At 40.6% G+C, this 13,759-nt stretch overlaps 1 protein-coding gene across 4 annotated transcripts in view; it reads right to left on the bottom strand.

Moving 5' to 3' along the window:
- Positions 1 to 2,829: 2,829 nt before the first annotated feature.
- YAP1 (Yes1 associated transcriptional regulator) overlaps positions 2,830 to 13,759 on the bottom strand; it is a 182,273-nt gene continuing 171,343 nt past the window's right edge. For all 4 annotated transcript variants that reach the window (XM_086935277.1, XM_086935279.1, XM_086935281.1 and 1 more), the window contains one exon: positions 2,830 to 5,586. In XM_086935277.1, the coding sequence (XP_086791403.1) occupies positions 5,348 to 5,586 (239 nt within the window). In that variant the 3' untranslated portion in view covers positions 2,830 to 5,347. The remainder of the gene's footprint in view (positions 5,587 to 13,759) is intronic.

Below are 13,759 nucleotides of genomic sequence, written 5' to 3' on the forward strand. Positions count from 1 at the left end.
TCACAGAGTGTCTCTACAACCGGCAGTGTTTGCAGACACTCTTGGATTTTTTTTTTTAAACACGGGTAAGATGTCTTATGGTCCGTGGGCCGCCACGGAAGGCTTGCTGGGCCGCTGCCGGCCCGCAGGCAGTACTAAGAGTACCCGTGCTCTAGCCAGTCCTTTTCGTAAACCAACTGGTTGGTTAAAGGGTCCCCAGACAGCTCCAAGTCCTCCTCACCCTCCTCTGGCTGCCAATCTGGTCTAAAAGAGCCAGGGTAGAACAGGGACACAAAAGAACCTTCCTTGGTCAACGTCGGTCCGGCTCCGTGTCTACCTCGAAGTGGAGGTCGGGGTCGACGTCGGCTGGGGACTCAGCCAATGCTGGTAGTGGACATGGTGCCAGTGGAATCAGCGCCGGGGGGCATAACTAGGTTGACTGGCACCGATCCAGACCCAGGTCTGGATCCAAGGGGACCCTGCAGCCCAGAGGCTGAAGCCACCCAAGGCCCAGTGCCCCCACCAGAGTCCGCGGGGCCCGAGGTGCCCCGGCGGAGACGGGCTGCCCAAAGATGGCTTGCATCGCTTCACAGAACTGACGAAGTTGGGCAGGGGTCGCTACTAGTCCCGGGAAGGGGGGAAAACCCAGAGCAGACCCTAAGGGCTCCGCGTGGGGAGCCGCGGGAGGAGCCGCGGGAGCGGCTCCACGCGCATCCCTCGTCGCGTTGACAGACAGACAGGGAGATGTCAAAGAGCGACTATGCTTCTTCGACTTCTTCTTGTGCTTCAACTTACCTGACCCAGAGTGCGAAGACTTAGAGGAAGAATAGTGTTGGCTTCATGATTGGTCCCTCAACCTCCTCCACGACCGGGACCTCGAACGACACAGAGCCGACTGCGGGGCCTCAAGTAGCTCTCGGGACTGATCCCGCAAAGACTTTGGGCCATGGTCCAGCAGTCAGAGCACGACTTGGGGTCGTGGTCGTGCACCAGGCAGTAGAGGCAGACACGGCGCGGATCCGTCACAGACATCAGTCGGTTACAGGAACCGCAAGCCTAAATGCCGGGCATTCCATGTGCACCAGGAGTCGTATAGACTCAAAAAACAACAAAGTCAACATAAGTCAAGAAACAAGCTCTGTCAAAAAAGGACTGAGGGTACCGCTCTCTCCGGATCTGCGCTTGCTGGCGCGGAAACAGAAAGAATTGACGCCAGCGTGCGAGGGGGGCATCTACGTAGCTACCCCAAACTCATCCCGGCGACCACGACGATGAACGCAGAGTTGACCAACGTCACCTTCCGACGCACAGGTGTACTGCTGATGAAAATCTTTCCGGATCCAGTCTGATGCCTGGGGGTAATTCTAAGGTGAGGAATCTATAACTAACTGTTTCTTTCAGATGTGTGTTTTTACCTATATCAGATGCTGGATAACAGTTACTTCTACCTGAGATTTCAGACCTAATCTGAGACAAACCTGGTAAAGACACCATTTATTTTTGTTCTTTAGTTTATGAACTTGGTTTTCGAAATTTCCCTTCTTACATCAGCTTTTTTTTATATAGATGATAAAATACAGGTAAGGTGAGGGCAGCAGATCAATCTGACCAGATGAACCATTATCTTGTACAGCATTCTGCTACTATCTAGCTTAGTTTGTGCTCTTTAAATACTACTACAAACATAGAGAACACATTCCCTAGTGAACTCTTGCAGCTATATCCAGGACTAGTCGTTTAGGTACATTTCACTTCCATTGTATGACTGTCTGTGAGGCTTTCAATGCTGTGTATGTAACTCTTTTGCTGCTATACACCATGCCCTTTATCTAGTACGTCACTTTGAGCTCTGTATTAATGTAAAAAATACTGGATTTTTTTCAAGCCAAAAGCATCTACTATGTTAAAAGTTCACTCTTCTCCAAAGTCTGATTTTACAGATTTAAGTAAAAAGGTTGTCTTTATCCAAACATTCTAGATATTTCCTGAATGCCTCACTTTCAGTCAATGAGAAAGTCTATTATCTACACCAGAAATTGTTTGAGGTGCTGCAGTCTTTAGCATTTCTGAGATTGAGATTTTAGTCACTATTGCAAAGACAGTGGAGGTGAGAAGCAAGGGTGGGAAGGAGAGATGGAGATTTCCATCAATTTGGTAGAAGGCTGCAACTGCTACTAAGGTAAATCAGATGATGGTTCTATCTGGGTTGCACATAACTAGACAAAGAAAACTGGATAGGCAAGATGAGTTCTCTTCTAAGAGATAACAGGACATAAGATGGCCTTTCCATGTTCAAAATTAGTTTGTCAAACCCGGAATAAAGCAAACTGAAAACAAGGGTGGTGATTACTATGGTTGTATAGCAAGACACTCACACCGTCCTGCTCCTTATTCATGGGAAACCTAAATTGAGCAGAATGCAAAATAGCACATTATGACATACAGGATGAGAGCAGGAACACGGACCTATAAAACAAATAACCTGTTAAGAACAATAAATGTACATCATTCATAGTAGGCTGCTGCATCCGAAAACTGCCCTGTAGATACTCAGAAATATATATAATCTACCAATGCAAGTCAAGGGTGACAAACATTATACCCAAGGGAAGAAAATCCTTCACTAGGTAACACTGTAGTTTAAAACATGTTTGTTAATTTATGAAAACAACTATGTAACATGTGGAAAAGTTTAGAGTTTGCGGTTCATTTTAAACATTTTTGCAAGCTATGTTTTTCAGAACAAAGGAAGCACACTTAACTTTATTAACAACACAAACCACATAATATAACTAGCAAACAGGTGTGCTGATAACATTTAAGAAAAGCGCTCATTTAAACAACTTCATATAATATTACATGTATTTATTGTGTGCATTAAAAGGTTTTCTATAATAAAACATTTACAAATGAGTTTGTCCTAGACACAGCAGAGAGAAGTTGACCCTAACTTTAGGCAAAACTAATCGTATAAAAACATGCTTTCAAATAAAGAATACGATACAATTTCATTCAACGTGCAAAACCTTTAGTGTTACATTTAGTGATTTTTTTGCATTGTTCATGTTCAAACACTTATTGGTAAAATTTTCTATCTGTGCCATTTTCTGCCACCTCAATGTTAACTTAATATTAAAGTAGCATACATGAATATTTTCTTCAAAAGAGTAGGTCTATTAAGAATAAACCATTTCAACAAGTTTAAATGGATAAAGCATAAATTCTGTGACATTACAGTTTGCTGTCAGTGAATCACATATATGCTTTTTTATAACCAATAACAAACACATAGGGAAAGCAAAGGATGAATGTTTTAATAATCTAAGACCTACATCATGCTGTAAATATCTCAGGTTTATCATTCAATCAGTTACAGATTTCAATATTTTACTGTGGGATTAGAGTGGCAGACCTGCTTTCTACTCCGTAATAAAATAATCAGACTTCTTTCCATTAGTGTCATATCAATTCAAAGAAAACATAGCACGGAATAGCAAAATGTTATTTTTGATTCAAAATACATTTCTTTACCACTGGATTATAATTTGATGTATTCATTTAGCTTTTCAAACGATGCAAAACGAAACTGTTTTTCATAAATACACAAAGTTCCAGCAGAACAAGTTTTCCATGTTTCACTGAAACATCAAAATGAGAAATCTCTCGAAGTTTGATTTTTATTAAAATATATCAAAGTTTTAATGTTTGAGCAATTCAAGAACTCCCAGTTTGTGTCAGTACCTACACCAATTCTACCAATTAATGTATAAGCAGTTTAGTGTTCAATTTCATAGAAAAATACTTCATAGCTTATACTAAAAAAGTTGATCATGCTCATTTTGTTCCTTTAAAAAATACTCTTTGGAAACAGTGACAATGCTTGCAGGAAAAACAAAGCATAACATGTATTTCTGTAAAAAATAATGAGTACAGTCATTTATTCATCTTTCATCCAACTACAATCTACTAATTATGTACATACCATTGCCTAATCGCAACGCCCACTAACACTTTTCCCTGCAATCTTCTCTATAAACTGTACTTACTTTTCATTACACAAGTGAGCCGTAGTGTTGTAAAATATGTTTTAGTTCAAAACAATTGTTTTAACTCCATTACATAGAAGAGGAGAAGACCACCTTTTATTCCTCCACATGTTCAGATTGTTGCTTTCATCTTAAAATGTTTTTTTTTTAAAACCACTCCTTAACCGCTGTTTACTAATGCCTTTCAGAAAACATACGCAAAAACGTGACCACCTTATAACCCTCACCAGTCAAATTCCTCCAGACCACTATTACACGTGTCTTTATCAAAAACAACCAAAGAAGAAAAGACAACACTGGCTATTTTATCAGAAAAATATAATCCAATACCATAAAAATATATATATATGTATGAAGGGAATTACTGAAAAAGAAAACTACCTTCAAGTTATAGCTGACATATATAAAAACAGACATTTAAATAAGACTGAAATGCACGCATTGTGATTTCACTATCAAACAAACTACCTAAGTTCCTGAACTACACTTTGACGAAAATCACCTGACCTTGATTATACTAACAAGCTATCACCTTAACATACGTGCAGTGGAGTGTCTAGCAGAATAAGGCAACTCAAAACCAGTCTTTTACCCCAGCGGCCCCATCATTTGACCTGTTAGTACCAAACCAGGTGCGGGCACACTACCTCTCCCACCACTTACACAATAGCTCGCTTTTATCGGACACCATATTTAACATGATAAAAAAACACTATTTTGTATATGATAAAAGTGATATATAAGAAAAACTTTAATCACAATCATAAAAATATTTGACGACCAAAAGCACTTTGCCGGTTATAAAGAAACTGGGAGTATTTAAAAACATGCCTAGAGCCTGTAGTCCTTGTTTGCGGCATCTCCCAAATCAGCAATGAGTTTTTCATCACTTGCGTCATTTTTGGATTGCCATACCATCATGTAATGTACACCCTTTTTTTCACAGGCTGGAGAGGAGTGAACATGCAGATGTTTAAAATACAATCAAAAATGGCTAAAATCATATCCACAAAATAAAAATAGAGAACATTGAACTTATTTCCCATTCGGTCACTTTTTCCCATTTTACAAATACTTGCGTCGGCAAATGAAACACATTAAACAAAGGTTGATTCTTCGGGCTCTCAACTGTGAAAGAGGTCAGCAAAACAATACAAAGCAGCAGTGGCCAGGGAAGGGCAAATATTTTGGCTGAAAGAATCTTGCTGAATGTTTATCTTTCCTGAAGAGAAGTCAAAAGTCTCTAAGAAAGGCTTGTTTTTCACTTCAGGTACAGAGATGTCTCATTTTTAGATCCTTCACAGATGTTTCAAAAGCATCCCCTATAACCATGTGAGAAAGCTCTCTTTATCTAGTTTGGTAGCTGCCAGCACAGATTCCATGTCATTCAGAATGTCAGAACTCAAAGCCTCCTGCAGGCTGGGCATTAGTTCTTCTCCCTCGACATTCATGGCTTCTCCTTCTAGAGTCCCAAGATCCACGTTAGTGCCTGGTAGGGCCTCTAGATAATCTGGGAAACGGTTCTGCTGAGAAGGTATGTTGCTTTGGTTCACTGCTTCACCTAGTAATGAAGAGGAACAAATACACAAGCCTTCTTATCACCCATGTCAACTTTAAAAACAAACAATTTCACTTGATATATATATATATTTTTTAAAATAGGAGGCATATCTGTGTTTGGCTAAATTTCCAATAAACAATATAGGTACTGACATACCAGATAAGCATTGACTACGAACTTGTTGCAATCACATAATTTTCTTTTTTTTCCAACAGGCAATACACAAGTGCAGGATGACCTTTAAAGTTATATTTTTAACCGAACATGGCACAAATGTCCTAGGGTCCACACTAGGTCTAGAGGGCTGCTGTTGCTGAAGCAGGTTAACTGAAGAGGTATCTGGTAGCTAGAAAGCAGGCCAGGGAAGGGGCAACATTTGTTGTGTAATGCTAATCTTTCTAGGGGTTTATATACATGCTAATAGGTCCACGCAAATCAATTAACAGATAAATGCATTACTGGCACTAAGAACACATTGTATACTTCTTGCAATTTCACAAACCTACTGAAAACGATGATACAACCACACTGCATACATTTTGCAGGTCTGCTACTGTAATGCCTAAAGCACAGTTCTCTGACGTGATATGGTTCACAATACTGAGCATAAAATAAAAAATAAAAAACACAACTAAGCGTAGTCTCAATCTATTTACAAAGTCAAGCAGCCAGGGTGAGAAGGCAGTCCCCAATTTAGAACCACATTACTCTGTGGTCCAGCAGCAGCATATGGCATGACGACATGCAGAATATAAAAGACATAAGAGTGGCATGATGGAACATTACCACCTACATATTGGAATGCACAGGAAAATAATGCTAATCAGATTCCATCCTAAAAACCACCAGTGGCAGATTACTTGGGCTGTTACGGTGATCAAGAATTCTTGATTTTGTGCCTCCCGTAATGTTCAAGTAAAACATTATTCTAGCATTTTCTGTCTGCATCACACTTGTCTAAGTGGTGGCAAAAGATTTCAGAGCTAGATGCACTGTCTTAAGGTTCAGAAGTTTGATTTGAGATAACAACCCTTTTGCAGAAAGTGGAACTTGAAGGAGAGATGCTGGAGTCTGAAACACTTGCTGACCCCTTCAGCTGGGATAAAGTCTTTTATCAACCAACAGCATTGAGGGTAGAAAGTAGATTACTTTTTATGGGATGTACTGCTACCACTCTCATGCATTTCATGAAGGTGCATGTACCCTATATTTGGAAGTACTGAAGGACTCTGTATGAATAATTCAAACTTCCTACTGCGCATGTGAAAATGCATCCTGCAATACAATGACATAACAGCCCCTGCTGGAGAATAAGTTAATGTTTCCTTTTAGGGACAATGAAACAGGCTCTACCACTGGTTTTTGTGGTAGCTGTTGAATTTCTTTCTGTAGATCTTGAAGGTTAACTTTTCAAGACTTTTAGTGGAATTGCACAGTGTCCTGAACATTAAGGTATAGCTATTTTCCACACTATTCACACCACATGTCACATACACTTTTGCCTTTTCCTATTATAAGAAGTGGTGGCGGTGTTTGGAGCAGAAGCATGTCTCGGACATGTCGTGAGCACTTTATCCCGCAAGCATACACGATGGATCAGATTTTGAGGTCACGGGCATCAAATAATGGCAACCGCTTGGTCAAGGTGGTCTTCAACCAGCAGAAGAGGCTTGGTCTATCTTAGTCCAAGGAGCAGAGAATATTAAGTTTAGTTATCCCACTCTGACTCCACAAGCAAGCATCTTGGAAGGTCTCTATCTGGTCAATGGCTGAGACCATCAATGGTGCTAGAGGTATGAGAAGTGTACCTTTCTTTGACTTTAGTGAGGAGTCTCTCGTGATGTAGATGGGATGTCAGCATGCCTTTGGATTTTCTGTAGTGTGGTTGTAGATATCTGAAGATCTGAATATGTAAACAATGGTGAGTGGGAGTCCAGTATTATCCCTGGAAGGAGGAGGTGTTATCATAAGTGGCAGCACTTTTGGTGACGAAGATGAACAAGAACCCGCAGCAATAGTGTTTTAGCCAGAACTCAGTTTTCATAGAACCGCGATACTGAAATCGTATCTATTTTTTTAAACACTCTCTCTTCAATAGAATCAAAGTGCTTTTCCAGAGGTTAACAGCAGCTCTTTTCAGAGCAATTCTGATCCTACATTTTGATAAAAACGTTAGGGACAACAATCTCTTACCAAAAGCGCAATAGAGAAATTATACACCTTTAAATAAGGAAACATCACAATCACCCAGCAGCGGATTCTAGCAAAGTTTTGCAAGATAACAATACAGACAGCATTCAAAAGCTAAATGTTAATTTTCAGAAATAGTGATAAGCAAGATGTGCAATGTTTATAGGACAATGCTTCTGAGCTTATGCTTTCCAATAAACATTCTAGCTTAGTAACTGGTTGTATGCTAATATTGAGGCTTCTGATAAGTTTCCTAATTATTTGTGGCCTGGGACTGAAATCAAACAGAGAAGTTCAACCTAAGTTATGGGACAAAAACCCCAAGATGCCCTTTTACCCACTACTTTACCAGCAGTATTGTCCCAGAATCGGGGGTAGATCAATTCTTCATTCCATTCACAAGAAGGTCTTAAGTGTGACCCCAAAAGCTAGATTTATAGTTACTTCAAGAAGGCATTCATTAGTCTACACAGTTTGTCTAGGAAGGGGGGGGGGGTGAGAAGGGATAAATTTAGGACTGCATGCCGACCTTATTAAAGGTCATATCTTTATATACAAACAAGTGGAGTCAGGTAAAGGTGGGAGATAATACCACACACATTATATATATATATATAGGGGCACAACTATCTTTTTTGAGTGAAGCCATGTGTCTTTACAAGTGATAAATGAGGGTTCCTGAAACTATATGTGTTATATATACTAACCAAATTTTGTGTATATATATGAAGTATAATCAATGAATTTAATTACTATGGTTGAATGATTTTTAACCATGTGTACATATATGAAATGAAATTTATTTATGGTTTAATATAATTTTTTTAACCATGTGTATATATATGAAATGAAATTTATTTATCCATTTATATAAATTTTAAAATAATGATGGTTATACTCTACCTTTGCAATTATGCACATTGGAACCCTTTGGGCACTATGCCCTTTATTCTTGTTTGATGGAACACAGTATGTCTTCACTGTTCATGACTTGAAAAAAACGCAATTTGCACATCTGAAATCAATTACACATTTGCACTTTAAATACCCTCGTTTGTGTTCATGACACGCTATGTGAACAAGCCTCTCTCGAGGTGAAACGTGTCATGGCGGAATTGCAGGCTGTAACTTTGGCACGAAATAAATTGCACTGAGAAACTGCACTTATCTTGTGGTCTCGCTCTTTTTGTTGTTCTGCGTGGGAGGCAGAGTGAACTACAACGACCTTTTGGACGTATTGGTGACTGGAAGCTTCCTGGTTACATGCGAGATCCCTCTCCATCTGGGCGGTGACACGGCAGGAAGAAGTGGTTCTGTGACCCGGAACCGTTTTTCGATACTCCGGTAGGAGGAAGCTGTGTACGCCCCTGCGAGACAAGCACACGTCTGCGGAGGAAGAGTGGAGCCATCGACACCGGAGGAGAACCGTGGTGTTTGGCAGCCCGTTTCCGGGTAAGACAGCAGCAATAATCGCAGTGGAGAGTGTGCCGTGCGGGGTGTGCGTTGATCTATAACAGCGCTCCCCGCTGGTTTAGCTTCTCAGTTAAAAGTGCCTGACATCGACTAGCCACATGACGCAATGTCCGCCGCTGTGTTGCGGAACAGGGAGCAGGCTGCGGAGTCAGTATTCGAGAGTCCGGCAGGGGGAGATTCATCACCCGTCCAACAGCCGGATGGGATAAATACGAATCCAACTATCAGAGACACTTTCCGCAAACTAGAAAAACTTTCAAAGAAGGAGCAGGCTAAGTGGTGGGAGAACAAATCCCTCACGAGATACCTGGAGGTTGGGCGGGTCCCTAGGGGTCTTCGAATTACATTAGCCCCGAGTTATGATAACCCGGACCCACATATGCTCGAGGAATGGGCCACTGCCAACCTGGAGTCATCGGCAAGATTAATGAGAATCCTTGTCAAGTACGCGGAAAGTGACAGATTAAAACTTCAAACCGAAATTTAACAAATAGAGGCGGAGCTGGCTAAAACTGAAGTCAATGAGGAAATGAAAAAAATGAGGGAAGATATGGAAAATCGATTAGCAAAGGAAAAGGATATCATTAAAAAGCGCAAGGCTTTTAAATTCGAAAGGGACAGGCTTGATTATGTGAATGGACATATTTTCACATTTGCACACAAATTCGATGGGATTAAGGCTAAATTTGGCAATACAGGACGCAAGGCAAGAGAAACAACGTCCGTATCTGTCTCCTCCACGGACCTGAGTTCAGCTGCAGAAAGTGAGGCAGAGGAAGGCACCTCCAAAAAACAGGGACAAGGGTTGGGGTTTACAAAACTTACCCCAGCACAGGAGGTGAGTTGCCTGTGCGAGAACAGAAGGGATACTCTGCGCTCAAGTTCACAGTCAAAGGCCCCACCAGGAAACAGAGGGCAAACAGGAAACGGGCAGAACGCAGGAAATTAACAAAATCAGGAGGAGAAAAGAAACCAAACAGGGGGAGATGGAACAAGAAAAGAGGACAAACAACGGCGCCCCCTCAGTAATTAACCTTACTGACATAGTCTTAACTACAAGGGAAACTTCTATCCTGTCTTTGGGACTTTCATATTGTCCCCCCAGGGACTTCAATTATGCCGACACTCGGATGGATGTTTTCAGATATGTAAGAAAGTTGAAGCTCAATAAATTCCATCGACAACACCCATACAAAAAAACAAAAATGATATTGCCAACCAGCCCCTCACTGCTAACTGCTGGTGAGGGTATGGAAATGCAGGAAATATGGGAATTGCAGTGTGAGAGTACAGAGGCACCCGTAATTACTGACAAAACCGTGGGCAGGGGCGTCAGTACAACTCCATTCAAACCAAAATCCACCTTCCTTCCAGTATCTATCCATGACAATCTGGATGTATACCACGAGCTCGTCATTGGTGACTTAAAAAAGCTTTACACTGTCTCGAATAACAAAGAAAGAGTCATCAACAGAAAGAATCAATGCTATTATAATTTGATCAAAAAAATGAAGAATGATGACAAAGTCATAATTAAGCCGGCCGACAAGGGTGGAAATATTGTCCTTTGGAAGCGTGAGGAGTACATCAAGGAGGCAGAACTCCAATTGGGCGATATAGACTGCTATAAAAAGAGCAACTTGTCTACTGTTAAAGCTGCCTGGGCCGACCAAAACTCAAAGCTAATGGCTTGGCGAAGTAGTGGTCTAATTTCATTCGATGAATTTAAATATCTAAAGAAGGATTATCCAGTCATCCCCAGTTTCTACCTTCTACCTAAGGTGCACAAGGATGCCCTTGTGCCCCCTGGCAGGCCAATAATATCGGCCATAGACAGCTCCACGGAATGTATTTCCCGCTACATAGACTACTTTCTACAGGAATGGGTGAAAAGCCTGGGTTCATATGTTAAAGACACAACTGACTTTTTATGTAAACTGGCCTCAATTACCTGGGATGATGAACTATGGCTTATTACCATGGATGTAACCTCATTGTACACATCTATTCGACACCGTGATGGTATTAAGGCAGTTGAGTATTACCTTGGTAAACGCCCCATTGAATGCTTACAGCATAACAAGATGATTGTTGGTATGTTGAAGATTTGTTTGGAACAAAACTTTATTTTCAATAACCAAATATACCAACAAATGAGGGGAGTGGCCATGGGGGCCTGCTTCTCCCAGAGTTTTGCTTGCCTACATATGGGGCTATGGGAGGAGCAGGTCCTGATGGGTGACCACATAGAAACCATGCAAAACAAGGTTATGCTCTACCTGAGGTACATTGATGACCTGTTTTTTATTTGGAAAGGGACGCAGGAAGAGGCTATTGACTTTGTGAAACAGTTAAATGTGAACAATTTGAAACTTAAATTCACATCACACATTGACAAGGAAAAGGTTACTTTCCTAGATGTGGAGGTATATATCAGGGAAGGAACTCTGCAAACTAGGCTACACAGAAAAATAACTGCAGGCAATACAGTCCTACACGCCAGCAGTCAGCATCCCCAACACCTGATCCGCAGCATCCCCTACGGGGAGATGCTAAGATTGCGGAGAATTTGCAGCTCCGACTTGGAGTGTGATCTGGCACAACAAGCCAGCAAAGCGAGATTTCTGCAAAGAGGTTATAGCAGTACTCTAATAGAAGGAGCCATTAGACGTACTAGGAAAATCACGAGGGAGGATGCACTTATGCCTAAAACCAAACCCATTGCAGAAGGTGATAACAATGAGCAAATCCAATCTAGAGCCATTGTAACCTACAGTAACCAACACTCCCAGATCAGAAAAATCCTAAATAAGAACTGGAATCTGGTCAACGGTGACCCTATTATAGGTGACCTGGTACCGGATAAACCTAGCATAACTTTTCGCAAATCTCCTAGCCTTGCCGGTGCCCTAGTCAGCAACATGTTAGAACCCACAAAATCCTGGATGAATCACATCACTGGTTTCAAAAAGTGTCTTACCTGTAAGGCTTGTCGCCACGGGATTAATAAAACTCAAGTCCCACGCCCCTTCTCAGATAAACCCTTCATTATCAACAAAAGATTAACATGCAGGACAGAGTACGTTGTCTATGTCCTGCAATGCCCTTGTGGACTGCAATATGTTGGGAGTACGCGCCCACCAGCACACAAGCGCATCCTACAACATCTGAGGGCAATCTCCGGAAAGGATCAGGCCTATCCAGTGGCCAGACACTTTGAAACCACACATAATAGTGACCCCAGCAGTTTACAGTATTTCCTTGTGGATTCAGTTTTGCCCCTAAAGAGAGGGGGTAACCGGGACGCAAAATTGCGTCTTCTGGAAACCAGATTCATTCTTGAATTCAATACAAAGAGCCCGGGAGGTCTTAATAATAGCGAGGATCTTTACACCTGCCTCTAACTGTAGAATACATTCTCTAAGAATTAGTCTTGATGTAAATAGTAATTTCCCCTAGCTGACTCTCAATCTGTTTTTATCTGACTCTACCACCTGCGGTTAACTGTAGCATGTTTTTAATCACTAGTATTAGCACTTATTCACTTTATAAACACTTTCTGCTCTGCAGTAACTATAAGAGGTTGACTTAAAAAGTGCATGTCTTTATTTTCATTATTTAGTCGGTGCACTATGTATGCCCACTGGGGCACGACTATCTTTTTTGAGTGAAGCCATGTGTCTTTACAAGTGATAAATGAGGGTTCCTGAAACTATATGTGTTATATATACTGATCAAATTTTGTGTATATATATGAAGTATAATCAATGAATTTAATTACTATGGTTGAATGATTTTTAACCATGTGTACATATATGAAATGAAATTTATTTATGGTTTAATATAAAAAAAAATTAACCATGTGTATATATATGAAATGAAATTTATTTATCCATTTATATAAATTTTAAAATAATGATGGTTATACTCTACCTTTGCAATTATGCACATTGGAACCCTTTGGGCACTATGCCCTTTATTCTTGTTTGATGGAACACAGTATGTCTTCACTGTTCATGACTTGAAAAAAAACGCAATTTGCACATCTGAAATGAATTACGCATTTGCACTTTAAATACCCTCGTTTGTGTTCATGACACGCTATGTGAACAAGCCTCTCTCGAGGTGAAACGCGTCATGGCGGAATTGCAGGCTGTAACTTTGGCACGAAATAAATTGCACTGAGAAACTGCACTTATCTTGTGGTCTCGCTCTTTTCGTTGTTCTGCGTGGGAGGCAGAGTGAACTACGACGACCTTTTGGACATATATATATATATATATACACACATGCATATATATATACACATACACACACCCACACATATATACACAAACCCACACACCTCTATGTTTATATCAATATCTTTATGTCTATATCTACTATATATATATATATATATAAACATAGGTTTCATACATGTTCTAGTTAGCTGGACATTTCACTGATACAAAACCATTGAAATTCCCCGTTATAGTTAGTTCAGATAACTATAACTATAGGGGGTCAG

The sequence above is a fragment of the Lissotriton vulgaris genome, chromosome 8 (assembly GCF_964263255.1).
Source record: "Lissotriton vulgaris chromosome 8, aLisVul1.2, whole genome shotgun sequence".
Lineage (NCBI taxonomy): Eukaryota > Metazoa > Chordata > Amphibia > Caudata > Salamandridae > Lissotriton > Lissotriton vulgaris.